General features: G+C 40.2%; 2 protein-coding genes across 6 annotated transcripts; both read left to right on the forward strand.

Annotated features, from left to right (window-relative positions):
• Positions 1–276: 276 nt before the first annotated feature.
• gpr183a (G protein-coupled receptor 183a) lies at positions 277–5,118 on the forward strand. Of its 4 annotated transcripts, none has more exons than XM_081601160.1 (3): positions 277–1,665; positions 2,250–2,383; positions 3,935–5,118. In XM_081601160.1, exon 3 carries the CDS (start codon positions 3,958–3,960, stop codon positions 5,116–5,118), a length of 1,161 nt encoding a protein of 386 aa, XP_081457286.1. In that variant the 5' UTR covers positions 277–1,665; positions 2,250–2,383; positions 3,935–3,957. The 4 variants fall into 4 exon arrangements, with proteins under 4 accessions (XP_081457286.1, XP_008431716.1, XP_008431731.1 ...); XM_008433494.3 differs by having other exon boundaries at positions 2,266–2,383; XM_008433501.3 differs by lacking the exon at positions 277–1,665 and adding an exon at positions 1,677–2,048 and having other exon boundaries at positions 2,266–2,383.
• On the forward strand, positions 5,053–27,860 carry gpr18 (G protein-coupled receptor 18). Of its 2 annotated transcripts, none has more exons than XM_081601180.1 (3): positions 5,053–5,158; positions 17,116–17,148; positions 19,048–27,860. In XM_081601180.1, exon 3 carries the CDS (start codon positions 19,049–19,051, stop codon positions 20,066–20,068), a length of 1,020 nt encoding a protein of 339 aa, XP_081457306.1. In that variant the 5' UTR covers positions 5,053–5,158; positions 17,116–17,148; position 19,048; the 3' UTR covers positions 20,069–27,860. The 2 variants fall into 2 exon arrangements, with proteins under 2 accessions (XP_081457306.1, XP_008431683.1); XM_008433461.3 differs by lacking the exon at positions 5,053–5,158 and adding an exon at positions 13,812–16,438.

The raw sequence follows: 27,860 nt of genomic DNA on the forward strand, positions 1-27,860 counted from the left end.
CACATCCAACGGGTCTTTTTTAATGCCCCTAGTATCCTCTGCTCCAATTTATTCACAGCATCTTTGCTGTCCATTGCAGTCCTGTTACTTTCAGGATTTTTAGGTCTGTAGCCACATGCCTGGTTTCCCCTCAGTCAGTCAGAGTTTCCTGTTATCATCCTCCAATGGTGTCTCTTGTGGTTTTCAAGCAGTTCCAACAGTTAGTCTTTATAAGTTCTTCGCACATGGTTTTTTCTGGTTTCGTTCACAAGCAAAGGTTTTTGATTAATTGGTCTCTGTAAATTTAGTTTGTGCACATAATGTTGTTTGAAGTGTGCTGCCCTTGTAAAGGTCTTGCAACCTGAAGGTAGGCACCACTAACCCCAAGGATAAAAGGGCTATGTGGGAAGTGACGAGGCGGATGAATGTTCTTCAAGAACTCTTAAATCAAAAATCTCCAATCCATCCATTTTCTCTACCTGCTTAAGAACCATTGGGATGCACAGGGGCTGCCATCTATATCCAGAGGTAAAGGGCCTTGAGGCATCGTACACTCTGGATAGGTCAGCAGTCAATCCCAGTTGATAAACTGTAGAACCATTCTAACCATGGTTCTACGTAACCATGCTAAGAACTCTTCACAGGGAAGAACACAGGCTATGCTTTGAATGTCTTCTTGCTGCAAGGCATGTGGAACATCCCCGTTTTGTTTCGTCTTAAATAAACATTTTTGTGCGTCTTAAGGTATCGTGTTAAGAAGTCCGTTGACCTTTACATCATGTTATAACGCCATTCTCTCATCCAAATACATACCGTTACCTGGCGTGTTGCTTTGGTTCTTTCAAGGATGTTTGTGAAAACTCTTAATCTCCCGTGGCAACCATTCAGGATGCACAAACACTTGGTCTCACCAAGAGTTTGTCAAAGTTTTGCACAAATTTGTAATGGAAAAGCAGCTTACAACTGCAGTGCATTTTATTCCTTTTTATGTACTTGTGCTCATTAAGTGCACATGCTAGCACTACCATCGCTGTAATGGTCCCTTATCATTTTGGACTTAGCTTCTGTTATCTCCTTGTATCGATTCCTTATTATGATCCTAGTTTATTCCCTCTGTTAGTTCAGTTATTTCTCATTTCAGTTTTGGATTTGTTCTTTTGCATTTAACGTTTATCCTCCCGAGACAGTTTATTCCTAATGTTAATTTAGCCGTCTCTTATTTTAAGTGTCAGATTTCTCACTTTTAGATTTATTGCTTACATCTGTTATTGTATAGGTTTCCTTCCGGATCCATCTTTGTTCATGTCCTCTCATTCACTTTGCCTTTTATCCCCTCTCCCCCAGCTGCTAGTCATCTCCTCATTAGTCTCAGCTGCAGTCAGTTACTTGTAATTAGTTCATTTGTCATCTCCACTCGATGAACATGTAAATTTACAGTAGATTATCGGCAGCTAAATATCTGTTCTGCGTTCACTTCGACGGGAATCTACTGTCAGAATAAGTTGCGGTGCAAATCATGTGAATTTACAGTAAAATGCTCTCTGTAGCTGCCAGAATTTTTACTATAAATGTACAGGATCATAGAAGGGGAATTAATCATTTCATAGCCATTCAGACAAAAGCTGATTTGTCTTTGATTATCCAGCTCAGCTCAAAACTTCAAAACAAAGATGGTCTGCTTCTTAAGTAAGTAACGGGGAACTTCCCTATTTTCTCATGTGTATAATCTAAACACTGCATTTCAACTTGGTGTGTTAAAACAGAGTATTGTGTTAAACTTGTAATGTTATGCAATTAGTATATCAACTTTAAAGGAACAAACTGTACCAAAAGAACCCAGACATTACATTAAAAAAAAAAAAAAACTAAAAAAAATTAGAATTTGGACAGAGTCAGCATCCTGACTGAAGCCACATCCTCCTCTTAGTGAACACATGGCACACCACGCCGTACGATACCCAGACTGTCTCTTCTCCTGACCTGGATCGATGACTGACAACTTCTTGAAACCACGTAGAAGAGTTAAGCGTCATCGGGCTTTTTGTTCAGTCTCCTTCGGGTTTTTATCTGTAAGGGACGAGAGATAACATCATTCAAAAACCTCGCTAAAGTGAAAGAGGTGGAGAGCGAGAGAGAGAGAGAGAGAGAGAGAGAGAGAGAGAGAGAGAGAGAGAGAGAGATCTACAGACATACGGAGAGAGATCTACTACAGGATATTTTGTCACTATGGTTACTGGCAGCAGATATCAATCTTGATTTCTGAATGTCAGGCTGTTTCCACGCCAGTGAGTGAGATCTGCTGCGCTGTTGGGCAACTAATTGATGCGGATCAACTTCGGACAAACATCCAGTGGCTCCATGTGATTTCAGCGCTTCTGTACAGCAGGAGTTTCCATCTGTTGAGGTAAGCCTCGTTTCCAAACTTTATGGCTCATGTAGTGAAAGTGCCCTTCTACTCATCAAATACCAGTTTGGCGGACTTATTGCATTTCATTACCAATTTAGCCGCTCCTAAAATGAAGCAAAATTAATCAGCTTTTTTAACGTCTTTGTAGGATGTGTATTTTCTTCTTATTATTATAAATTTTTAGCCTCTCGTTTCATACAAAGAGTATTTGCTACTCTTTGAACCGCACCTCTCCAAAGTGCTAAATCGGGCACGTTACTCTATAGCATCATCCGAGGGACAATGCCACTGCGTTTGCTGCTATTTATGGGACAGGAAGCGTGTTTCTTCACCAAACTATAAAGCAAAAGCGAATATCCTGGAGCTGATTGTTATTCTGGCTCAAACAATGCAACTTTCCAACGTCCAAACTCTGTGCCACCACGCCGCGGGGAAGTTGACTTCCTCACGCCCAAGGCTGCATCACTTAACACCTCGCTGTTTTGCCGGGGGAAACAATGTGGCAGCTGAATGCGGAATCATTGTAACAGTATTTTTTCGTTTTTACTTCCTTTTAGTCACTGTTTGCTGAAAAAAAAACAAACACAAAAAACAAACCAAACCAAAAAAAAACAACAAAAAAAATCAGCAAACCAGAACTTGCTCTGTAAGTCAGTTATGTTAATAAATGCGTTATATTAATGTGTGAACGGCTGTGATCATATCCAGTCTGTTACTCGCTGTTTTTTTTATCTCATTTATTGCTACACTGTTAAAGATGTATTAGATAATAATAACGCTTGAAAACATCTTCCTTCTGTTTCTGTACAATTCGGAACGAACAGAGCTGTGCTTCCTTCTGTGAAATGAAATAAAACGCACTTCTCAGCTTTAAGCAATTATGACAAGATTTTTATCTCACTTTTTTTTTTTTTTAGTTTTTTAAAATGTAGTTTTATTTTCAAAGGTTAAACCGTAAATTAGAAAAAATAATAATTTAGGGTTGCTTTGGTCAAAAAGAGCCACAAGATGGCACAATTTTCTAATAAAACAACTCCGAATTTCCAGCAAAATGTGTTTTTATCAAGTTGGTTGCCATACATTAAGTTTAGTAGTTTTAAACTACTGCTTTATCTGTTTCATTTAGTGTAACTCTTTAGGTACAAAGGTACTAATTTATGTCTAACAGTTAATGAAAATCATTCTCTTTTTACATTGCATTGCTTTTAGTTTTAGAAAAAAAATCAGAACCCATGACAACTGCAAGAGTGTAGCATTCGTAGAAAATGTCATTTTCCAGTTGTTTGTCAGAAAAGGAAAAATGAAAAAAAAAAGAGAGAAACCTGTGGCTTCTTGACTTCCTTTCTGAGAACAAAGGTGTTAAATTAGTAAATTTGCATAAATTCTAATGGAGGTCTTAAAGGGCACGAGATTCATTCTTTCATGTATGCTCAGTAATGCTCTCTCATTTGGTTTCCTGTAGCATGAAGGTAATAAAGAATAAAAACAAAACTTGTTCTGACTTCTTAAAAATTTGACTTTGACAAATTCTTTGCTTCCTTTTTGCAGTAACCGGTTCCTGTAACCTGCAGATGGGTTCTGCGTCTGCACCTGCAAGCATGGCCGTCTTAACCAACAGCACATGTGACACCCTGTATGACCATAGGAAATACGCCCGGGTCCTCATACCTATTTTCTACTGTGTTGTTTTCATTGTTGGGTTGCTTGGCAACACCCTTGCCCTACATGTTATTCAGATAAACCTGAAGAAAATGAACTCCACCACATTGTACTCGCTCAACCTAGTCATCTCTGACATCCTCTTCACTCTCTCTTTGCCTCTGAGGATCGTATACTACGCTCAGGGTTTCCACTGGTCTCTAGGTGAGGCGCTCTGTAAGATATCAGGCTTTTTGTTCTACATCAACACCTACGCGGGGGTCAACTTCATGACTTGCCTCAGTGTGGACCGCTTCATCGCCGTCGTCTTGCCTCTTCGCTTTGCTAAATTCAGGAAAGTCAGAAAAGTCCGCTACATCTGCGTTGGCGTGTGGATGTTGGTTCTGGTGCAGACCCTGCCCCTACTTGGAATGGAGATGACAAATAGGGAGCCTCAAAACTTCACCACCTGTATGGAATACCCCAACTTTGAAAAGGTGGATAATATTGCAACCATCCTGATTGGCGCAGTCTTTTTGGGCTTCTTCATCCCTGTGGTCACCATACTGGTCTGCTACTCCTTCCTGATCTCCAAGCTGCATCTCGCAGCCAAGAACAACCACCTGACAGACAAATATGGCCGCAGTCGCAAGGCCATCGGTGTGATCTGCTGCGTGTCTGTGGTGTTCGTCATCTGCTACAGCCCCTACCACATTGACATCTTTCAGTACATGATCCGCAAGCTGGTGTCCAACCCTGACTGTGCGGACCTCACGGCCTTTCAAGTGTCACTGCACATCACGGTCTGTCTGATGAACTTAAACTCCTGCTTGGATCCGTTCATTTACTTCTTCGCCTGCAAGGGATACAAACGGAAACTCCTGAAGCTGATGAAGAGGCATGTCAGCGTTTCCTTTTCCAGTGCAGTCAGGACGTCACCCGAAGGTTCCTCAAAGGACTTCATCGACGGGCACAAGATGCAGCACAACAGCGAGAGGCTCATGGAATGGAAATTGCACGAGCAAGACCAAAGTACGGAACCGGGGCAAAGTGAAAGGACATATAGAATCTCACTCAGCATGAACAGTACCTAAGATAAACCACTGATGGACAACAGGAGGAATCCGAACCAACGTGAGGCACATTCTTTTGTACATTTTTCAAGAACAATTACTGAGTGTTAATTTAAAACAGAATGTAAGATGTTACTCATTACTTAAACCAGCATACATATTTTTGCATCTATGTAAAGAAAGGATGCCCCCTCCCCCACCCCCCTTCGATAAAATCTAATTAGGGTGGAGTGAGTATGAAATATACTGTATCTATACTGTGTTTTTCTATGAAATTAGGGATTAATTTGACAATAAAATAAATCCTGACACTGCAACCCAAAATCACAGTAGATCTTATTTGAATAATAGTGATTATTTGAATAATAATATGTAAGGTTAGTAATAAACTTTATTTAGAAAGAGACAATGTGCAGCTACAACATAAATGTCACCATTTGATGCTCAGTACCAGAGCACACCATAAGCTAATTTGCATCTGCAGTCTCTTGAACAAAATCGATAAAGCAACGGAGCTCTGATCTACTTTCCACTTCGGAAATATCTGTTCGGGTTCTTGTTGGCGCAAATAGTGAGCCAGCCAATCAGCGACTGAGGACAATTGCATATCTAAATGCAGTGAAAACACTCAAACCAAGCAGCAGAACAGGAATGAAAACCGTATGTCAGTTACTTTGAATGTGGCATGGTTTTGGTGTGAGACTGGCTCATCTGGGTATTTTCAGAAACTACCGATCTAATGGGATTTTCTCTCACAGGGCTCTCTCTCTCTCTCTCTCTCTCTCTCTCTGTGTGGTTCACCGAAATCAATCCAAAAACGACAAAAACAAACCAGTGAGAGGCTGTTTTGTGGGTGGAAGTGGTGTGTTGATGTCAGAGGAAAATGGCAGACTGGTTTAAGACATAAGGAAAGCAAACAGCAGCTCAGATAATCACTCACGAGTGGAAATTTGCTCTGAATGCCAACGTGCTATGGAAAACCCCACCAGGTGCCGCTACGAACAGGAAAGTAAAGCCACAATTTTAAAAAAACAAAAAAAAACTTAGCCAACATTGAGATTTTTGGATCCTCAGAGGTAGATTTTTGCCAACAAAATCACCACACCACGGATCAACAAATGTATTTGCATTATGATGCTACAGTGCACCCAAGTATATTGTTGCTGACTGTGTCCATTCCTCTATGACCAACCTGTATCCATGGTGCTCGATCCATGTCACAAAGCTCAGATCATCTCAAAGTTTCTTGAACTTTGAGATGAAAATGTGTTCACTGTAATCAATCAATCAATCACATTTTATTTGTATAGCACATTTCAGCATTTCAAACTGCTTTACATAATTAAAATAAAAACAGGAATAAACGGTGAGAAAGAGAAAAAGATTTTGAAAAAGATATATTTTTACAGTTGTCTCCATAGTAACCAGATCGCACACCAAAAGGGCGCCGTTAGGATGTGGTGGGACATTTGCATAATGGATGCCGTCATGCTAATACGGCCCAAAATATGTGAGACTTGTTGAATCTATGCCACAAAGAAGAAGGGTAGTTTTGTAGGCAAAGGGGGTCCAACTCAGTTTGGTGTACCTAAAAATGTGGCAAGTTTCGTTAAGACCGTCACACAGAAAATCTTTTTAATGGAGTTTCAGGTCAGTTTACACCTAAACCCAATAATTTAACATTTTGAAAACCAATTTCATTCATACTACTTTGAAAAACAGTAGATACTGAAATATTTCTCTCTGTAAAACTTAGAAACAGTCTTTAACTTGTAAATATATCTCTCTTCCTTTTTTTGTGTGTGGAAGTTTTCAGCAAAGACTCTGCCAGCATTCATCCACGTTCTATTTCTACTTAAAATACCACATGAAAATAAACGGTTTGCTACTTTAGTTGTTTCAGAAAAGTGACATTTTGTTTACTTACCAATGATTATCTGAAACTCTTTCTTGTGCTCCCAGTCCTTCATAAAGCAGAAGGCAAAATCCTTAGGGCTAATCCTGCATACATATAGAGAACAGGCCCTTATACGTTTTGAAGAATTAGCTATATTGTTGTTGTCTCTGCCTTGTATAGCAGAGAGAAGAATGAAAGGTATAGCAATGCATCAAAATATGAAGTATTGGAAAAACAAATTGTAATTCTGATTTTTGTGACTGATGCGCTCAAACAGTGTTTTTCTTCTCTGTTCCTGATGCACCACTAATCATCAGGTGCATAGAGCTTAGTTCATTTGGACAGCAAATACATTTTATTTGTACTAAATATATATATATATATATATATATATATATCATTCTTTTTATGCTTGACCCTCACAGTCATCACAATAAATGTCTCAGATTATTACTTGTTCTTACCAAATCATTAACTGATAAGGATTCTTCTGAGATGGTTCCTCTGAGCAGCAACATGTTGTTCCCTCAGGCATTTTGTTTTTTTGTAGTTTCTTTGTTTTTTTCAGACTGTAACATTTTGATGGGCTGGATTAATAAAACAGAATGATTTCACAGAGAAACGTAGCGTGTTCTCCAAGATGCTTGGAGCACCTGAAAAACCAAGCAAGAGATATTTGTTATTAAAGTTAAAAATGTTCTGTTTTATCTGTTTTATCCATTTTATCGTTTTGTACAAAAATAAAATGTTGTGTCGCCTTGCAGTAATCTGTATAGATAATGTTTCCAGGCTATGTTAGTATTATATTTGATTATTACTGAAATAAAGGGAAGTTATCTTAAAGTGCAAATGTCTGTTTCCCCTTTTCAGCAATGGTAACCGAAAAGTAAATTAAAGGATTAATACCTGCTGTTTACGTGTGTCTAACACTGCTAAGCTGCACAAAAAAAAACAACTTGATGTTGAAATCTACCTCCGTTTTTATCTTTGGCGTATGGATCTCTTGTCAGAGCTCGGTGTTTGAGGCATGTTATTGCAAATGATTTGATTCAGTTACTCTTTCCAGTTATTTGTAATCTCTGGTTATTGCAGAACAGTCAGAGTGCGCTGCTGTGACTTAATAGTTTGAAGCGAAAGAAGCTCATGTTTGTGGTTTTAAAAAGGTCAGATATGAAAACTGTACCTGCGTGCAAACCCCAGTATCAAATGTGTCATACCGTCACCCTCACCTGCACTCAGATATAAAAACATATCTATTTTTATCTGTCTCTCAACTGTGGGTGATATGTTTCTGATTCAAGGTTTGATACATCTCTTTGTGCTTTACATAGAAGTCGGTCTTTAACATGCCAGTTTTCTGTGGTTTTGCTGGTGGCTAAATGCTAACTGGTACCAATATAGAAGTAAATTACGTGTAACTGTCTTAGAAAACTGCAAAAACAAATGTTTTTTTGTGAGGAGAAGAACCAGCTGTGGCTATGCAATTTTCTAAAATAAAAAAAAAATGCAAACCTCAAAATAAAATTATCGTCAAAAAGTGTAAAGCTAAGAACCATATCTCACCAATTCACACCCCTAGAGTTTCAATCAAATCTGAAGAAAACACTAGACGAGACAAATGGTGCAAAGAAAAAGCAAAGTTGAAAATAATCACAAATCAATTTCAGCCATTGAAAAGCTTCAACAAAACCTACAGACTAAAACGTCCTAGACTGGAATGCCCGGTGTCTAGCTATTTCCATTTTGGCCTGCTGCAATATGAGAGATGTGAAAAAAATGAACAAATAGTCACTTCCTCTTTTTTGTCAGGAACCAAGAAGTTTTCTCTTGTATCAATGTAACAAATCATGTGACAAATGATGCCAAACTGATATTACAAAGGGAACCATTTTACTTTAGATAATTACTTCAGGTTTGTAAGGTTTTGTGTGTGCATGTGGGTGTGTGCATGTGCGTGTGTGTGTGTGTGTGTGTGTGTGTGTGTGTGTGTGTGTGTGTGTGCGTGTGTGTGCGTGTGTGTGTGCGTGTGTGACAGCATGTTAGGTTTTATGTGTGAACGATGAACGCACATGGAAAATAAAGCCTGTTTCTGATATGTTTTATTTCAACATTGTACCTGAAAAGTACATAAAACATAATTAAATGTCACGCTATATTTGCTCAAAAGCTTTTTAGTAATAATCTTTATAACAAAGGCAAAAATCACTTTAATTATTGCCCTTTTCTCTTTTTCACATTTTGCTGTAACCACAAACTTTCATGTCTTGAATCAGATTAGAGTTGACATTTCTTGTGATATTGTGATAGACCAGAACAAATTGACTAATCAGAAGGTAAACGGATAACTTTTTACATGAATAAAAGTCTGAAGTGTGTGTGAGAATGCGAGTTTACAAAATCTGAACCGACACTTTTTGGTGGTTGTAGGAACCAGCCTTTGCTGCACATCCAGCTGTGCGTCATTTACGGTGCTAGCAGTGGCGCAACTACACATTATTCAGGTGGGTGTGAAAACATAGATCAGTGCCCCCCCCTATGCGTTGCATACCCTGCATACCAACTTTTTGCGCCACTGACGGTATTACACGTCTCACCCGATTTTACACGATTATATTTTTGCCTAAGTTCCTTGCCGCTACTTCTCGGATGCATCCAGACTTTGACTGGGACAATCTAACACACATTTTGCCTGCCCTGTGTTTTCAGATCCATCTTCGTATTAGCTTTGACCAGCTTCACTGCTTCTGCTAAAGCATCCTCACAGGTTGTTCTTGCCGTCACCATGTTTCACCATGTGGATAGAGTGTTTAGGATAATGTGAAGCCTTTGTTTTTGTATTTTCTTTCTTACCACATATTTAGTCATTCAGGTTAATTCTCTGGTTATCGTGCTTTTTATGCAGCCTTTCAGTTTAAGTGGAAGTTTGTGTCTTGACAGTGTCTTTTTATGACATACCTTTTCCATTTTTCAACAATCCACTCAACAGTGTTCAAAGAGATGTTCAAACCTTGGGATGTTGTTTTTAACACCTCTACAATTTTAGCGCTAACCTTGCCGTAACGTTTTACGGTCCTTGTGTTCTCTAATGTTAACATGTAGCCCGTGGGTGATTTTGTTGTATTTTGCTATTTGTTTGTTTGCTTTCTCATCGTCATCGTCAGGTACTCTTCCGCAGCTGTTCACCTTTTCCCTGATTAAACTCACTTGGTTTCAGTGTCACTCTCCGCCGCTCCTCTGCGTTTATGCTCTCTGGGTTTTTATCGTGCCCTGCCGGTTTCCTCAGTTTTATCCCGTCCCGTTTCTTGCCCTGCTCGTCTCGTGCCTTACCTGTAAGTTTGTGTCTGATTTTTTTATTTTACTCAATCCTTCATCACCATGCTTGCAGTGGGCTGCTTGAAGTTCAAGTCACTTTACTGTTAAAAGAAACCCAGGTTCTTTTGCTTTCACGTTGATTGGCTTGATTTTTAATTGCAGCGTTTCTGTTCCACAGCACGCTCTCGTGCGTCTGTCCTGAATGAACTGAAGGAGTGTGTACCTCTTAAAGTCTGGCGAACTCCGAACTGTACTTTTCTCTTAGAGCACATATCAAACACCCCTACAATCCTCTAGTCAAAAAGAGAATGAAACCAAAGTTACTGCTTTCACATCCAGATCATTCTTCTATAATCTCAAACACTTTTCAGATAATCTTCAAGTATGCCCACCAGAGGTCACTTTTGCACAAAAATGTACTTTAAACTTTATAGCACCGTAACTTACTGTTAATGAAATATCTACAACAACAAAAATCAGTGTTACGAGATAACAGTTTTGGTTCAGCTCTTGTCCGAAATTCCTGTTATCTGGTACCACAAACTCATAAGTCATGACATGTTAAGACTCTGAGCCTTTCACAGAACAACAGGATTAATACTGAGACTAAATTGAACAGAGATGAACGCCATTTACTAATCAGGTGCCTTCTAGAGTCAATTAGTTGTGCAGGATTTTTATTTAGGGGTATCAGAATACAGAGAGATGAATACACAGCACACTTTTCAGATGTTTGTTTATAACATTTTTTTTTTTTTTTTGAAAAATGTGAATATTTATTCTGTGCTTTGTGTCGCACACAATCCCGACGAGATGCATCAAAGTTTGCTACAAAGTGTGTAAAAGTTCAAGGGGTGAGAATATGTTTGCAAGGCGCTATTTTCATAGAATATCATAAATAAAATTCCCACATGGTGAATACACAGAGCTGGAGATCACTGCCACGTCAGATGAGTAGTTCTCATATCAGCACTGACATCTGACGAGTGACATTTACTACAGTGTATTTGCAAGAGGTCACTTGTTTCACAGAAGAAAAAAAAAGAAAAAAAACAAACAAACCTGAGATTGTATCAGAGTTTGTGGTTGAACTGCACCAAAGAGAGAAGTTAAAACGTCACCACAGGTATCAAGGGGGGAAATGTACCCTTTCCTCTAGATGCTCAAATCAAACGATCAGTTCCAAGAATCATTTTAATTCTTTGTGTTGTTCACTTTATTTACATGGAAACATGAGCGCAAAGATAATATCAAAGAGGAAACACTAGAAGGAGTAGATATTAATCTGGCATTAGGCGGTAATCCTACTGTCTTAAAAAGCATTTTCTGTCACGGAATGACTTCCTGCTTATTGTTTTGCTTGTTTATTAAAACCTATTTCTTCAAAAGTATTTTATTAAGAAAAAATGGTGAGCATTAAACTACGTTTTTATCTGAATGTTAAGATTTCTATCCAATGTAAACAACGTAGACAGAAGGCTGGTCGAGGGGGATAAAATGTTCCTGAGCCTCCTCTAAAAGTATTTCTTTTCATAATAGATTCATTTAAAATATTATGTTTTTTTTAACTCTAAAACCTAATGACATTTGTTTTCAGTTGTATTCTTTTACTTGAAGTCAAAGTGAAATAGTGTTTTAAATTGATAAAGAACAGCTCATACTTAAATGTTGCGATCTAAACGCCTTGACGTGAAACATGGCGTACTTTCATTTTTATCATTACTGTATTTCCAAGAATTTTTTTTTTTTCATGAACATAACCCCAGCATGTGGAATTTGAAAAAAATATGTTTATTTTCCAGACTTAAAGAAGAAAACAAGGTGGTCTTACAGAAAAAAAAAAAAAAAAAAAAAAAACAGGAGTAAAACAGGAAAAATAATAAAGCATGTTTATATTTGATTAAAGATATTGCTGCCTTTTGTTTTGATCCTAGCGGCAGCTATTAAAACCATAATTAAGAACATTGATTCAGATTTTTTAAAATTTACTTTTATAATATACAGACTCCAGGTGTCATTAGGAGCAGAAAAAAAACCCTGACTCTCAACTTGTCTTCCATTTTTATCTAACTTCCAGTATTTTAACATAGTTACACAATCTATTTTTATGAGACTGTTCTGACTGGGCCAACTGGACCAGTTATTATCTCCAAATATGATTAATGGTGAGCAAGTGTGGTCCGCAGCAGCGTATTGTTACGTGTTTAATATCTTAACCTCTCTGTAAGCTTGCTTTTATTCTTTTTTTTTTCTGTTTGCTTTCATTCAAACGTGTCCCTTGCTGATAGTCTAGCTGCTTTGTTTGCAGTAAACACTGCATTTCACACATATAATTGCCATCTGCTTTATCGCCTTCTCTCTATCGCCTCGCCGTCTTTGGGGATTCGGTGAACCCGCTTGTTTTAAAGGAACAGCCTGAAACTATAAAGATGTATCAAAATATCCCAGGATTCAAATGGTACGACAGATGTTTTCCGTTTTCCGATGCTGAAATATTTGGGCTCTCGGCAGAGGTGGCTCAAGGTTAAACAGGGCCTCGAGAAATTTTTATTTTCGGCCCCGTTTGAAATGTTTTCACGCCTCATTATTTTTTGAATTTGGCCCATCTTGATTAACGGCAACTGGTCGGCCAACAATTCATTAAAATTCGCTTTATTATGGATCAGCTGGTTTATATCAGGGCTGCACAGTGGCGCAGTTGGTAGAGCTGTTGCCTTGCAGCAAGAAGGTTCTGGGTTCGCATGTTCTCCCTGTGCATGCGTGGGTTTTCTCGGGGTACTCCGGTTTCCTCCCACAGTCCAAAAACATGACTGTCAGGTTAATTGGCCTCTCCAAATTGCCCCTAGGTGTGAGTGTGTGTGTGCATGGTTGTGTGTCCTGTGTGTCTCTGTTTCCCTGCGACAGACTGGCGACCTGTCCAGGGTGACCCCGCCACTCGCCCGGAACGTTAGCTGGAGATAGGCACCAGCACCTCCTGACCCCACTGAGGGACAAGGGTGAAAAGAAAATGGATGGATGGATGGTTTATATCATAAATTAGAAATACAACAATTAAGATGAAGCACACATTTTTATTTTCTGTTTATACTTAATTTTAATGTTATTTTTATAAATGCTCTCCTGACCTTAGAGGGAAAAGATGTGACTTAATTCCCACCTTGTTTGGTAGCTCAATGAGGAAAACAAAATTTGAGGACTGGTAATGTTTTCTATCTGCTGTTGACACGGTTTCATCAGTACTGCATTGCTACTTCTGCAGCTAAAGTTCAGGGAAATTTAAAAACTATGAAAATGGGTAGTTTCTTCAAACTTATACCAGAATGTGACTCTTAATGAGGTCTGAGCTTTTTAACTCAGAAATACTGAACTAGACCAGTGAGTTCAGGATTTAAATAGAAAACTTAGACGTAGAATAAAAATAATAAAAGAAGTATGTTCTGGTGTTTAATGAAGAGTTAATATGTGACTTACCAAGAGTTATTTCACAGTAATCTTTTTTTTTTTTTTACTAATAGTTATGGTGGGAATGAGATGAAAAATTTCCTCAATCCACACAAGATTTTTATTCTAATTAATTGAATGAAGAAACTCTTTCATCAACAATATGTTGGTTCAAATACCAGGGAAGCAATTTAAATGTTTTTTGTTTGTTTGTTTTTTTTCCCAGTGCTTTAAAAATAAAAACCAGGTTCTACAAATTTCAAGTTCTGCTCTAAAGAACCTCTGTGCAGTGTTGGACAATGTATATTGGGGTCTAATCAATTCAAGTATTTTAGATTGGAGATATTTCTTAGAAATTTCTGCAATCGACCTTTTACTCCAGCACCGAATCAGAACCAACTCTTCTCCCCGCCCCCAGACTGTGGGCCCGGGCGATTAGCATGTTTTTTTTCCATCTCATAGTTCAAATTATGAATAGGAAAGGGCAAAAATGATTCAGTTTACAGAAGAAAATTTCCCATTCCATCAAAAGAGCAAATACATGACAACAGAGAAAAAAATACATATGTGACAAAGAGACAGAAGCTAATGAGCCACTAAGACAGAGAACAAATTCATTTCAGTCGTTTATTAACTTAGCAGTTGCTACCTGGAGGCACTTTACAAAACAAGTCGAATTCATTGCAAATTATTTATTTATTTATAGCCATTAGACTCCCTCCAGAGATCAGGAGTTTAGGGAAGTATGGCACAGCTGGGAGCAATCAAGGTGTTGACGGGACAACACAAGAGACTCAACTGAACACAGAAACCTAAATAAACACACAGAAAACCCAAATCCTCACAATTTCACCATAATCCCAAAGAAAATCTGTTGGCTTGAGCTGAAGAGGAGAGCGCATGAGAGAGGACAGAGTATGATGGATAATCTCTGTTTGGACGGTCCAATCCTTCAGAGAAACACAGCGCGTAACAGAACATGGTTATACAAACCGATAAAAGAAAATAGTTCCAACACGTTCTCCACCAACAATTCTGTTTAAAATGTTCTTTTTCTTAGTACGGAATATTTCCCCTATTGAAGAAATGTTCTCCAACTAAAGATTTGTATCTTCTAAAAAAAATAACATGCAATAAATGAATTCTTTTTGAGTGCTTTTGCATGTTTTTAAGCTCTGTAAATATAAACTCAACCAACATATTTGCATAATAAAGAAAATACTAAGTAGTAACACTAAAGACGGATTCAAAGAAACGAGAATGAGACGCTGATCATCTCATTTTTAGGCAGAAAAGGGTGTAATACTTCACGTCGGCCTCTAGAGGACAGTGTACAACAGGTTAAAAAGGTGATGAGACACTAAGAATAACGAGCTTCCAGTGAACACCTGTATCTACCTTTATTGACTGAATAACTACACCTGCGCGCGCGCACACACACTCTCGCGCACGCACGCACAACACATACGTATCGTGTAGTATAGGAAGTTTTTACAGGAGCATTTTGTGAGGAGTGGGAGACTTAGTGAGGCAACATGACAAGTATCAAAGAGAGGAAAACATCACACAGACTGTTGTCATAACAACATATTGCAATGAACGCCAAGCACCATCTGCTCCGAGAATTTTTGAGACGCATCAAGAGGACGAGTCGATGGATAATTATTTCCCAGGAATAAGAATTAGACCGAATGGTAGAAGCGCTGCTCTTGAAATCCAGCGACGAAGTTTGTGTGCTGCGGTCTCAGTTTTGAGAAGTTCGGGGGAAGTGTCTGATTTCTTTTGTCGCGTCGCAATTGAGGTCAGATAGGCTACTACAGTAGCCGCATAGAGAAAACGAACAAAAACAGGAAGTCGTTCTGAACTTGCACGGTTTATTTCACATGAACTAATAACGGGAATTGAAAGTAACTGTAAGAGTCGGGGGAGCGGGAGAGGGGGAAATAAGTTATTTTATTGCTCAATGTTCTTTTGGGCCAAACGTCCTAATTTATGGCTGTTAGCCGTCGAAACTCAAATTAATCACGCGCATTAATCTGCATTCAATCCTGGCGCGGGCTGACCTTGAGCGTTTCACCTGAAGTATGCGCTCTGCATCCATTAAGTCGACGCGATGTAAAACCATCTCACAGCATCAGCGTGAAGTGTCTATTACCACCGTCTTATTTCCTGTTTATATGGCAACTGCCTCAACATCCTGTTTTTAATTACTTCTCTCCGGCAGCAGATGCTTCTCGCAGCAACCTGCTGTGGATTACTCCCCTGAGAACTAATGTGCTGTGACAGACCCCACTTTTCCAATCAATAACTCGCCCTAAATCTGCCATCTCTCTGCCTGCCAAACACACTCCCACTTCTAATGGCACATCATTTTCTTTAAGGGGGTGTAATTGCGTGCTGTGGAAAAGCTGCAGCCTCTCTATCTGTGTGTGTGTGCGGGTGTGTGTGTGTGTGTGTTCTTCTCTGTTCCGACCACGCTCGTACTGTAAAAGTGCAGAGGCTAGAGCACACAGGAAGTGATGAGGGGCTTTACACAGCATGCAGTCTCGCCACCCCTGCCATCACATCTGACAGACGCACTCACTTCCCTGTTTTGACTGTAACAGTTGAGACATTTCGACAAAAAGAAGTCACTTTCGCTTCACAAACCTGTTGATGTGAACGTGTCAGGATGTTTGTTTGATTCATGCGGTAAGTTAAGGGTTTTTTTTGTTGTTTTTGCCCAGGTGGCCTCGGTCTTGCTGATTTTATCCACATTTAGGTTGATGATGGGGCAGATTAATGGGAGACGTAGTTTATAGTACGTCCTCAATGTGTCTCCTCTTGCAGTTTTAAATTACACGTGGTTTTATGCGTACATCTATAATTCTCTCGCCTTTTCATCACTTGTTATTTAGTATCGGGCCATATAAATTGTGTAGTTCAATTCAGAAAAGGGCCAAAGAGCGTAGAAAGAGGGGTGGAGGGGGCTGGGGGGGGGCAGGGGGGGGGGGGGAGTAAAAGTTGTCTTGATCAAGAAACTTTCTTGATTCTTTGTTACTCATAGTTTAAAGTGAATCTGTGTGTTTATTTGTTTTCTTTGTGTTTTGGTTCATTTCTTTTCTAATTAAAATTTTGTAGTTAGTGGTAGCCTTTCTTACAGTATATGAAAATAATTATAAGGACTGACGGTCATGTTCTGCAAATCTAAAAAAAAAAAAAAAAAAAAACACCCCACAGAATTTCCATATTTAGGGGTGGCAACTTTCTATTTCAATCACTGTGGGATTTTTTTTTTGTTCTTTTTTTGTTCCTCCACAAGAGAAACACTGACTAAACTCAGAGAGAAAATGTCTTATTAACTTTTTTCTTTCAAATTTGTTTTGTAGATTTGACCAGTTTGATATCTAAGGCCAGCATAAGTAAGTTGAAATCCCTTTTCTTCTTCTTTTTCTTTGTTTCAACTGGTATTCTCTGACTGAGGAAGGCCCTCTTGACATCACTGAAATCTTTTGCTGAACAAATTCTGTCAGATTTAAGGACCATTCAACAAAGACTATTATCAACAAACATATTTATGTAAATGATCTAAATACTGTCCCAGTCCAAACTGACCTGAAGCTCTAAAAGCATCACTTTCTCTTTTGAACCCGAGAAGAGTTTAACAGCATGAGAACTTCACTGCGCTTCTTTTTTTAAAACATTGAGCTCAGTGTTTGTTATTTCCAAAGGTATCAGTTCACATGAACACAAACCACAGGTAAGTTCTGACCCATCTAAAATAAGATCTGGTTAATAAGAAACTGCAAGTGCTTTTTATACATGCACATTATACTATACACTATTTGCTTGTTTATTAAAAAATAAACTTGCATGCCTCTGAATATTTTGTCTATATGGACATTTTTTCCCCTTCACTAATAGTGTTACAAGGCCTTTAGGGTTGTAAACAAAACCGCTCTAATTTGTATACTTCACCTGTTTTTGGCGATACAAGTCAATATCAACAATGTTACAATTAATAGGATTCTGTGTGTGTGAGGGGAAAAAAACAATGACAATTAATATCAAGAGAGTCATAAGAGAGAGAGAGACACACAAGTGAAGTACAAAAATATTAAACAAATAGCTCCATCATTGTTCTGGTTTCTTGCACAGGCAGGTGCAAAGAAGGCCTCTGTGTGTCTCTTGTCAAGAAGTTCCTAAGCATGGCTGAAGTAGTGCTAGGCTGTAGATTCATCTGAAGCATTTGCTGCCCATGTTACCCTTTTATCTCAGTCATACAGAATTATTTCTTTGGTTAGCAGAAACAGAATCAGTTCAAAGCAAGATGGACGCCTTTACGCTGTAGAGACTATTTCTTAAAAGGTTTTGCATTTGACCAAAAAAGCTGCATGTAGAGGGAGTGTGCAGACTTGGTGTTTGCGCCCTGTGTTTTCTGTTGCTTCAAAGCCCCGATCAGGAATTTCTACTGAAAAAATACAGCCTGCTCTTGAAGGAATGGTCCAGATTATTTGAAACAAAGTTCTGTGTAGCTATAGCCAATAACAGTTCCTTACCAGTGCTAAGAATAAATAATTTTGCCTCAAAAAAATTTTCTATATTGGGCATTTTCTGTTCTCTCAGCAGAATAACAGCGTCCCCCCCCCCCCCCACTGATGTTATATTGGAGGGTGTTGCCGACTGTACTAATCTGCCCCGGCCAGCTGATAATGAGTCCACTGGGTTCATTTCCAAACAGCTCTTGGTGGACTTGCAACAGACTGACCAGGCGGATTGATACAGTCGCCAGTGAAGTAAAACTGATGTTGTTTGGCTGAGGAAGCAGCAACATGCTTCACTACAGCCTCTTGCAAGCATGAACTAGTGTTTTATTTCAGAGATATGAACCGTTTCAGATTGATTTATTTTTTATTGAAAAACATTTTTAAAATTGCTACACTCTCCAGTTTAATATTATCAGACCTTTTTTACTGTTACTGATTAATTCACTAAACCCATAAAAGGTCATTGTTATTAAAACACATGGCTGATATACATTTTTTTAGAATATGCTGTTTTAGCTGGCTTTTGTTAAATGTTTAGTTTTTGTATTATTTGTCTAAAATATATAAAAGATATGTTTACATTCTCATTTAAAGTTGATGTACTTGTCACAAGATTCACAGCTATTTCCTTTTAGCCCCAAATCTGGTTTTCAACCCAGATGTTAAAATGCTTCTGTGATTCTGGTGAAACTCTGTGACTGAATCTTTAAATCTAAAGGTATCTTGATAAAAATACAAATCTCCATCTTTTTTATATATATATTTTTTTTTCAGCATGAATGTGGATCTAAACTTCTCTAACATGTCTGTGGATCCTCTGGCAATGAAGACGGAGCAGGGCCCAGTCGAGTATCGCATAGTCGGCCTGGTCTTCTACAGCTTCGTCTTCATCATAGGAGTGATAGTGAACTTCACTGCCTTGTGGGTTTTTGCCTTGACCACCAAGAAGAGAAACTCTGTCACCACCTATATGATCAACGTGGCGCTCGTGGACCTCACCTACATTTTGCTCCTGCCCTTCAGAATGGTTTACTTCCACCAGGACTATTGGCCCTTTGGAGACGTTTTCTGCCGGATCACGGCAGCGCTAACCATCTTCTACCCCTGCATGGCCCTGTGGCTGTTCGCTCTGATCAGCACTGACCGCTACATGGCCATTGTTCAACCCAAACACGGCAAGGAGCTGAGGAATGTCCCAAAGGCCGTGGTGGGCTCCTTGGGGGTGTGGATCATGACTCTGGGCAGCAGCGTACCCCTACTCTTCTCTCAGGACGACCCCGATCGCGTCTCCAACTACACTACCTGCATCAAGATGCAAGACATCATCTACATGCGCCGCGAGAATGCGGTCAACTTCGTTAGACTCATCTTCTTCTTCCTGGTCCCCATCTGCATAATGATTGGCTGCTATGTTGTCATTGTGGACAACCTAATCCACGGACGCACCTCCAAGCTGAAGCCAAAGGTGAAGGAGAAGTCCATCCGGATCATCATCACGCTCATCGTGCAGGTGCTGGTGTGCTTCGTGCCGTTCCACATCTGTCTGGTGCTGCGCTTGTTGGGAAACGGCGAAGACGGTGGCTTCAACACGTGGGCCGTCTTCACCACGTTCCTGATGAACCTGAGCACGGTCTTGGACATCATCTTGTACTACATCGTCTCCAAGCAGTTCCAGGACAGGGTGATCAGCGTGATCCTGTACAGGAACTACCTGCGTAGCGTCAGGCGAAAGAGCCGGCACACGCACACAGGAAGCGTCAAGTCGCTGAGCAACCTCACCAGCGCGATGATATGAAAGTCCGTGGCACAGATACTGTACCAACGATATGCACACTAGATGCATCGGCGTGTACTGTTTGTGTATAATTACCTGAAGGATCAAGAAACTGCAATTAATTTTCCCAGAGTGCAATTTACACTCACAGTATGGAAGTGCTGCTGTTGTGGTGAAAACATCTGTGTTTCAGAGCTGATTGACTCACCCATGAGACTTGAGTTGTTTCCATGCCTTGTTTTTTTTTTGTTTTTTTTCCTCTCTGCTAAAGAAAGCATATGCGGCACAGGTGTGACGTGTTCAGGTGAAAATGTAACTGTTTAAAACAAAGCATGCAGTAAACGTGCACAAGCATCAGAAACCTCAAGAAAGCAGCACGAAAGGGTCTGACATCCTCCACAGGAAGCAGCGGTGGGATTGTTAAAGGTTGACGCTCGTTTGCTGCACCACATTTAACAGGTCCTTCCTCTTCAGCCTCTCAGCTCTGCGAAGGCGGAGAGAGCAAATCTAAGCCATGAGTGATGTGTGATGTCACCTGTCTGCTTTGCAAATACACCGCACGTGTTTGACTTCTGCCATTTCGTGTTTGTTGAGTTTAAGATCGACCACTTGAGACAGGAGGCAATTTCAACACGCAGCTCTGACAGTAAAGGTTGCCGCGAAGGTTGCTTTAAATGAACCGGCCAGGTGATGGCAGCATGGCACAGCTTAGACGCTATCCACCTGCCAGAGCAGCACACTCACACAGCGCTTTTAAAAACTTTTGCAGAGTTGACGGCAAAATTATTTGGTCTCCGTTGCGTCGCCGTAAAATGTTTACCTTTCATTCATTTAGATTCATAAAAAAATATTAGTACATCAGTTTTCCAGTTAACAACGGTCATAACGGCTTCCTCCACCAGGAATCTTGACTAAAGCGTGTTTATGGTGCAATGTGAAAAGTATTGATTAGGTGTTAAATGATTTAGTTGCTTGGAGTGCATTTACAGTAACATGCTCGAGAGATGTCAGAGAGGCTATTTACAAGATTTACTGCAACCTTAACCTTTAAACAGAAAACCTTTTTCAGCACATGGATGTTTCGGTTTCAGATTTCTGCAGCAGGTGAGAGAGACATTTTGTTCAAAATGTCTCTCACGTAAAAATACTGAAGTCAGAGCAGAACAGGGGGCAGAAGAGGCTTGCAGGCAACACCAAAAATTAACATTTTAATTGTTAGGAGTTGCTGCACCAACTTCAAACATGCAAGGAATCCATCTGTGTTGATCATCCAAAATATATGGTACAAAGAAAAAACCCTCAAAAAAGAATAACTCTCAGTAGTAAAACTCGGTGAAGACAACAATATATTTCTGAAATCAGTAAACCTACATTCAGTTCCCACTCTTCTTATTGAGGTGCCTAACAAGGCATCACCTGAACAAAAAGGCATTATAAAAACCTGCTGGTCCAAATATTGATTTCTGAAATCTTCTTGAGCTATATTCTGTAAATAAATACTCAAACTGAAGTTTGGCATTACATTTGGAAATTTTAGGGAAATGTCAGTAATTTGGAAACTAAAACATATTTTTTTGAGAAGTGTGCATGATGAAATTTCAGAAAGTACCCCTGAACTTCATAAGGTGTGAGAAAACAGAAAGCGTCGCACATCTGAAAGCACAGCAAAACATGACTAGAATAAAGTTTTTTGAAACAAAGCAGTAGAAGTTTAGAAAACAGAAAATGTAACTTTGAAAAAAAAACAAAAAAACGAAAAAGTAAACACTGGACATTTTCAGGAAACAATAGCATTTTCCAAACACTCTCGGTTAAATAGTTAACAATAAACTAAACAACACAGGATAACTTCAAACACCTTAAACACTGACTGCAGGTCATTTTGTTCCTGTTCCACTTCAGGCCCCCCCACCTTACACCCATGTGTTACCGCTGACTCAACATGTGCTTTCCATTACACATTTCTTCATTTTGCTTAAGGAACAGTTCAAGTTTTGTTTTTTTTATTAAAGCTTGTGAAAATATTCTTGTAAATCTTCCCTAACCTACAGTAAACATGTAACATGTGGCAGTAAGTTTGTAGAACAGTGAGATCAGAGCGGAAGCTAACAGCCAGTCAGAAAGACAGCATTACAAAAGTGGTTATTAAATGTCTTTATGGGAGTAATAAGGTGTTGAGTCCCATGAATATTAAATTAATTTTTTAGCTTAGGATGTTTTAAATAGATAAATAAGACAAAATAAGGGGGTATATCACTTTGAGAATTGCTTTTGTTTTCAATAACGTAAGGTATTTGTTACAGAAATAACAAAATTGCAAACATAAGAACTGTGAAGGCACAACAGTGGAAAAACAACAACAACAAAAAAAACCTTCAAGCACCAGCAGTACTCGGAAGTGACTGATCAGTGTGAAACAGTAAATAAAAACCAAACGACTGCTCAATCTGGTAGAAGACTCTGGTTCAATGGATGTTTTTCTGAGAGTGTTCGCCATTGTCTTTACAGTAGCTATGCCCCGTCTGCACTCTCTGGGTGTCTGGAAGACATTTGGCCGACTTTTACAGTAGTCACAGGCGAAGACGAGGCAGCTCCGTCCGATATAAGGGGGATAGATTTACATTGTGTTAAATAAGAGAAGGCAGACAAGCCGGATTTCCATTTCGCATGCAATATTGGCACCTGCACTCCATCATATGGTGATAGTTTTATTGGCTAGTGGACTACTGGTGGATTTATAGCTCGGGAGTCAAAGGTCGAAGGAAACATCAGAGGGTCGTCTATCTGTCCCACCTGTTAGACATAAAAAAGAGGAAAAAAAACATCCACGCTCCTCAAAGCAACTGGCATTTAAAACAATTAAGTTTCCTGTCAAGTCCCTGTGATGAATTATCCGGAAGCTTTACCCGCTGTAATTCTAAATCTTCCCAACAAGTGCCTTTGTTGTAGAGAAATTAATGAAAACAAGATTGTCTTTCATAGGAGCTGATCTCACAGCGCGACAGCCAGCTGCTCTTCTTTGGGAATAAAAAAAAACAGTCAGCATTAAACACAGCTCACACAAAATACTCTTTTTTTTTTTTCCCCTACCACTCGTGTGGAAAACAAATCAGGCGGCAGGCGCAGTGGCCATCTGTTTTGTTATTTGATATGTGTGAATACATGTTGTAATGACTTTGTTTGTGAATCGCTCTGCGCGGCGGAACACACGAGAGCTCTCGAAGTGCTGGAGTGTTCAAAGCTAATCATATAATTGGACACAATAGTCGATGACAAATGGAGACGCTCGGAGCCAGCCAGCTGGGGAAGTGAATATGTAATCATTGTAAAATCATATCATTTTTGCATATTTGAAGACAGCTTAATAGAGTTTGCGTGTCAGCGCGCCATCAAATGATGATCAGAGGCAGTTCTGCCGCATTTGTTTTCCGAATCCGACTTTGTTAGGTTATTTATCTTGATCTTGATTAAAAGTGTTTTCACAAGAGTTTGCGTCTCCCGTGTTTATTTGTGCTCCGCTGGTAAGCCCGACTGTGGAAACAGACTTGGGACAAATGACCCCCTTTAGAGTTTCTGAAGACAGCCTCCAGAAGAGGTAAACAGCTCCCAGTGATTACTCCTCGCCCGCGGTATTTCTTTTCTCCTATTTACACAAGCAGCGCCTCGTGAAAGCATTCCAACTCATCGAGCTTTTCCCGCTTCTCGACAGAACGCAACATCAAAATTCACTGCGTTTGAACAACATCTTACTCTACAGACCAACACAAGTCAGGAAGGAAATGAGACTTGACTTTCAACTGTATTTCGGCAGCAGTTCCAGCTGCATTTGTTTCCAATAGCTTTAGACATCAGAACTGTTGTTCTGATTCAGAACAACAGTTTTCAAGTCCAGCCATACATTCCTTGTTGGATTGAGGTTTAGACTGTGACTGGAAGGTGAACTTCTTCAACATTCTCAACTTTTAGTTTTACCAACTCTATCAGCTTTTCTTCTAGGCTTTCTTGGTATTTATCTCCATCCATCTTCCTATCATGCTCTGACCACCTTCACAGTCTATTTGAAAGAAAAGCATTCCCCACAACAAAATGCTGCCACCACCATGTTTTCCAACGGGGTGGGTGATTTGCATATTGAGCTGGGCACTTCAGGGTCAGGTGAGAAATCGCACTACAGTCGAGTCTGACCAGAGCAACTTACACGAATTGTCAAATATCTGACAATGGGGACGTTTTTTTTTTATGTATTTCTTTTAGAAATGGCTTTTTCCTTGCCATGTACCAGACTTGTGGAGCACGTTAGAAGCGGTCCAGTCAACAGATTCTCTTACTTGAGCTGTGAATCTCTGTAGCTCTTCCAGACTCACAATAGCCCTCCTGGCTGCTTTTCGGGATAAGTTGCATTCTTGCCAATTTAGGAAAATGACCAGTTCTCAGAAGGTTTGCAGTTAAAAGACTGCTCAGAGATAGGGATGATACTTTATAACCTAACTGTGGTTTGAACCTCTCCATAACTTTCTCCTTGATCTGTCTGTGACTCCTTGGTTTTCATGATGCTGTTTGTCCTCTAATGTTCTCCAACAAACCTCTGAGGCCTTCGCAGAACAGCTGGATTTATACTGGGACTAAATTACACACTTGTGGACTCTATTACTTAAAGGATTTCTGAAGTCAGCTTGTTGAACTGGATTTTTATTTAAAGGTATCGTCTGTTACGTTCACTAAAGTTCTCTGTTTGCTAAATAAGTACCGTCTGAATGTCTTTTATTCAACGGCATCAGAGTAAAGGGGCTGAACACAAATGCACTTTTAAATTTCTATTCATAAAACATTTAGCTAAACTACACACCCTCTTCCTTCTACAAAAAAGACATCCTACTTTAAGTTTCATAAGATCCTACTAAAATACTCCCGACGTTTATATTTAAAATGATGCAAAAATGTGAAAATGTTCCAGGTGTATGAACACTTTTGCAGTGTAATTTTTTTTTTAACCGATTACTTATCGCCCTGATCATCATCAGTCAAACGGGATGCGAAACGTCTGCAACGGCGTCGTTAAACCCTTTACATCTTTTTACGCCCAAACCGAAGCTCACTGCCGTCCCGTTTGAAGCCCTGTTCCCCCCCACCGTGTTCCCATACCATCACACTTCATGCTGTTCCCATTAGGGACCACAAGGACATGAAAGGGAGCCTATAACGTTATATAGATACAGTACACGTCCAGCCTCGGCTGGGTCCTCTCATCTACTGTATACGCGGCGTTGGCAGCACTGCAGCTGCCTGCATTTACATCATTTAGTGTTTCTCTCCAGGGCACTTTAATACGCCCAACCTCTCCCCTGGTAAACTTTACAATAGGATGTTGAAGGATACTCCTGGACTGCCATAGGAAATGAGAGGCACATGTGTGTGAATGTAGCTTTGCAGCAGTGCGACTCCCCCCTCTCCAACACACACACACACACCCCCACACACACACCATCTCTTGTGATGCCGAGCTTAAGGGCTCTGCAATGAGACTAATGGATTCCTTTTGTGGACAAAACTAGGTTAAGCACATGAGCTATTGTTTTTATCTGTGCTATCTGTTCACGGCGGTATCTTACAGGGGTGTTAAGTATTCCTCCACTGCGCATATTCTTCAGAGGCAGTCTCCTTCCACTCTGCGTTGTGTCTCCATTAAAAGGTGATAATCTACATCAAGGGTTTTAAACGCAGCCAAACTGACTCCGGTTGACCCCGCATTCAGCGGAGGAGAGGGAAAATAGAGGAAATGTATGGCCTCGATTACGACTGCGCCTCTCTTTCAGCAGATCCTTGTGCTGCTGATTCACACGCAGCCAGCCACCATTAGTACATATAAATAATGTAAGGCCCTCCGTTCTCTCTCTCTCTCTTTCTCTCGGTGTGTGTGTGTGTGTGTGTGTGTGTTCCCCCACTCCACCTCACTCAACTCTCTGCTCAACTAAGTGCCTGCATGGAAGCCTTGGCCTCCTCCTTGTCATGTTCTCCATAGATCAGATTTATTTTAAGTCTTTATAGCGGCACGTTCTCCGCAGCGTTGCGTTCGACGCACGTGGGGATGTTTTTAATTGTATCATGTGAAGTGGAGTAGGAACTCCAGCGGGGGACCGTGTCAAGTTGTGTTAATATTTAATCCGCTCTCACTTTAGTTCCTCCATGATCCGCCGTACGGCGATGGGAGCCCGGATGAGGACGCGACGTCGCAGCACGGGCGAAGATGTGATTAAAGCCAACGCGGCTAATAGAGGTGGTCTCTTTCAGGGCGCCGTGTTGCGGAAAGCCGGTGTCTGTCTTTAGTAGAGGGGCCACAGGCCGATGTGGGGAGCTGGGGGGGGAATAGGATGGCCGAAGTAAGCGCATCAGTTAGTGGCCGCTGACTAACTGATGCGCTTACTTCAGCTGATGTTCACGTAAACAGAGACAGAGATGAACCGTTGCACGTGTGTCTGGGATAAATATAAGCATATGGTTTTCAAGCCGGGGTTGAGTGTGTCTGCTGGTGTTTTGGAGGAAGTGAGGAAGGGGAGGGGAGAAACAGGAATGGATGGAGGGACGAGGGAGGCCTTCTCGCGTCCTCTGTGTGCACGTCACGTCTGCTCTGCCGGAGCTCAATTACAGGACCGATACTCAGAGAGGAAACTTCATCATGTCGTACAGATGTCTTCACTAGAGGATAAAGAAAAAAAAAGAAAAAAAAAGTGGGAGGCGATGCATGTTGTCATTTAAAGCGACACGGTTGGTGTTTGTTGGAAACAAACAAAATGAGAAACAGTCGGACTGTTGGACGCACAACAAATCCGTGAATGTAAGAGCGGTGTGTGTGTGTGTGTGTGTGTTGGAGCCCACTTAGAAGGCTGGAAACGAGTCGTCCTGATGGGCAGAGCGAACACCTTAACCAAAGCAGAAACGCTTTACAATGAAAACAAGAAAGAAAAACTGCAAAACCTTCATACAGAAAAATACTGAAAACATCAACTCAAATCTTAGTAGCAACAAAATCTAATTTTAAATTGTCAATGTAAAAAAAAAAGAAAAAGAAAGTAAGACGAATCATTTCAAAATGGCTTGCAATGAGTACAAAAGCAAATAGTTAACAAAAGAACTTACAGAACAATAGATCATTAACATAAACAGTTTGTACCGTTTTAAACATCACATGAACAAACATCTTAAGATGTAGCTGATCAGTGATTGGGGCTTGTGGCTTTTGCACCCCGGGGGTCAGCGTGTCCCGCGAGTGAGAGCCATTAACCGTTCTGCTGGCTGAATTAATCTGAAACAATAACTTGTCAACAATAATACTCTTTCAGTGAGCCATTCAGTTCCATCATAGTAAACATCTTTTATAACCCAGACAGCTCTATAAAGTGCTTTAGGCATCATTGGGCACAGACCATCATTAGTCAGTCGCTGTGTGTAGATCTGAATAAACCAGGCGGACGGTGATCTTGCGCAGACACCGGCCCATATCTATTTTACGCTGTTTCATTTCAGTCGTGACACAGGCGGCGCGCACACTCCACCAACAATGGCCGTGTTTTGCTTTAATTTGATTAGGTTTTGTCTCAGCGAATGCCAAGTCCTGTTTTGCCTCAAGAACATATCTCTTAATCACGTTCCATCCAGGCTGTGTCTTTCATCTAAATCTCACAGCCGTGGCTCACGCCCAACTTTATTTCGCTGAAAGGTAGAAAAAAAAACAAAAAACACGCACACACACACACACACACACACACACACACACACACACACACACACACACACACACACACACACACACACACGA

The sequence above is a fragment of the Poecilia reticulata genome, chromosome 2 (assembly GCF_904066995.2).
Source record: "Poecilia reticulata chromosome 2, P_reticulata-male-v2, whole genome shotgun sequence".
Taxonomy (NCBI): domain Eukaryota; kingdom Metazoa; phylum Chordata; class Actinopteri; order Cyprinodontiformes; family Poeciliidae; genus Poecilia; species Poecilia reticulata.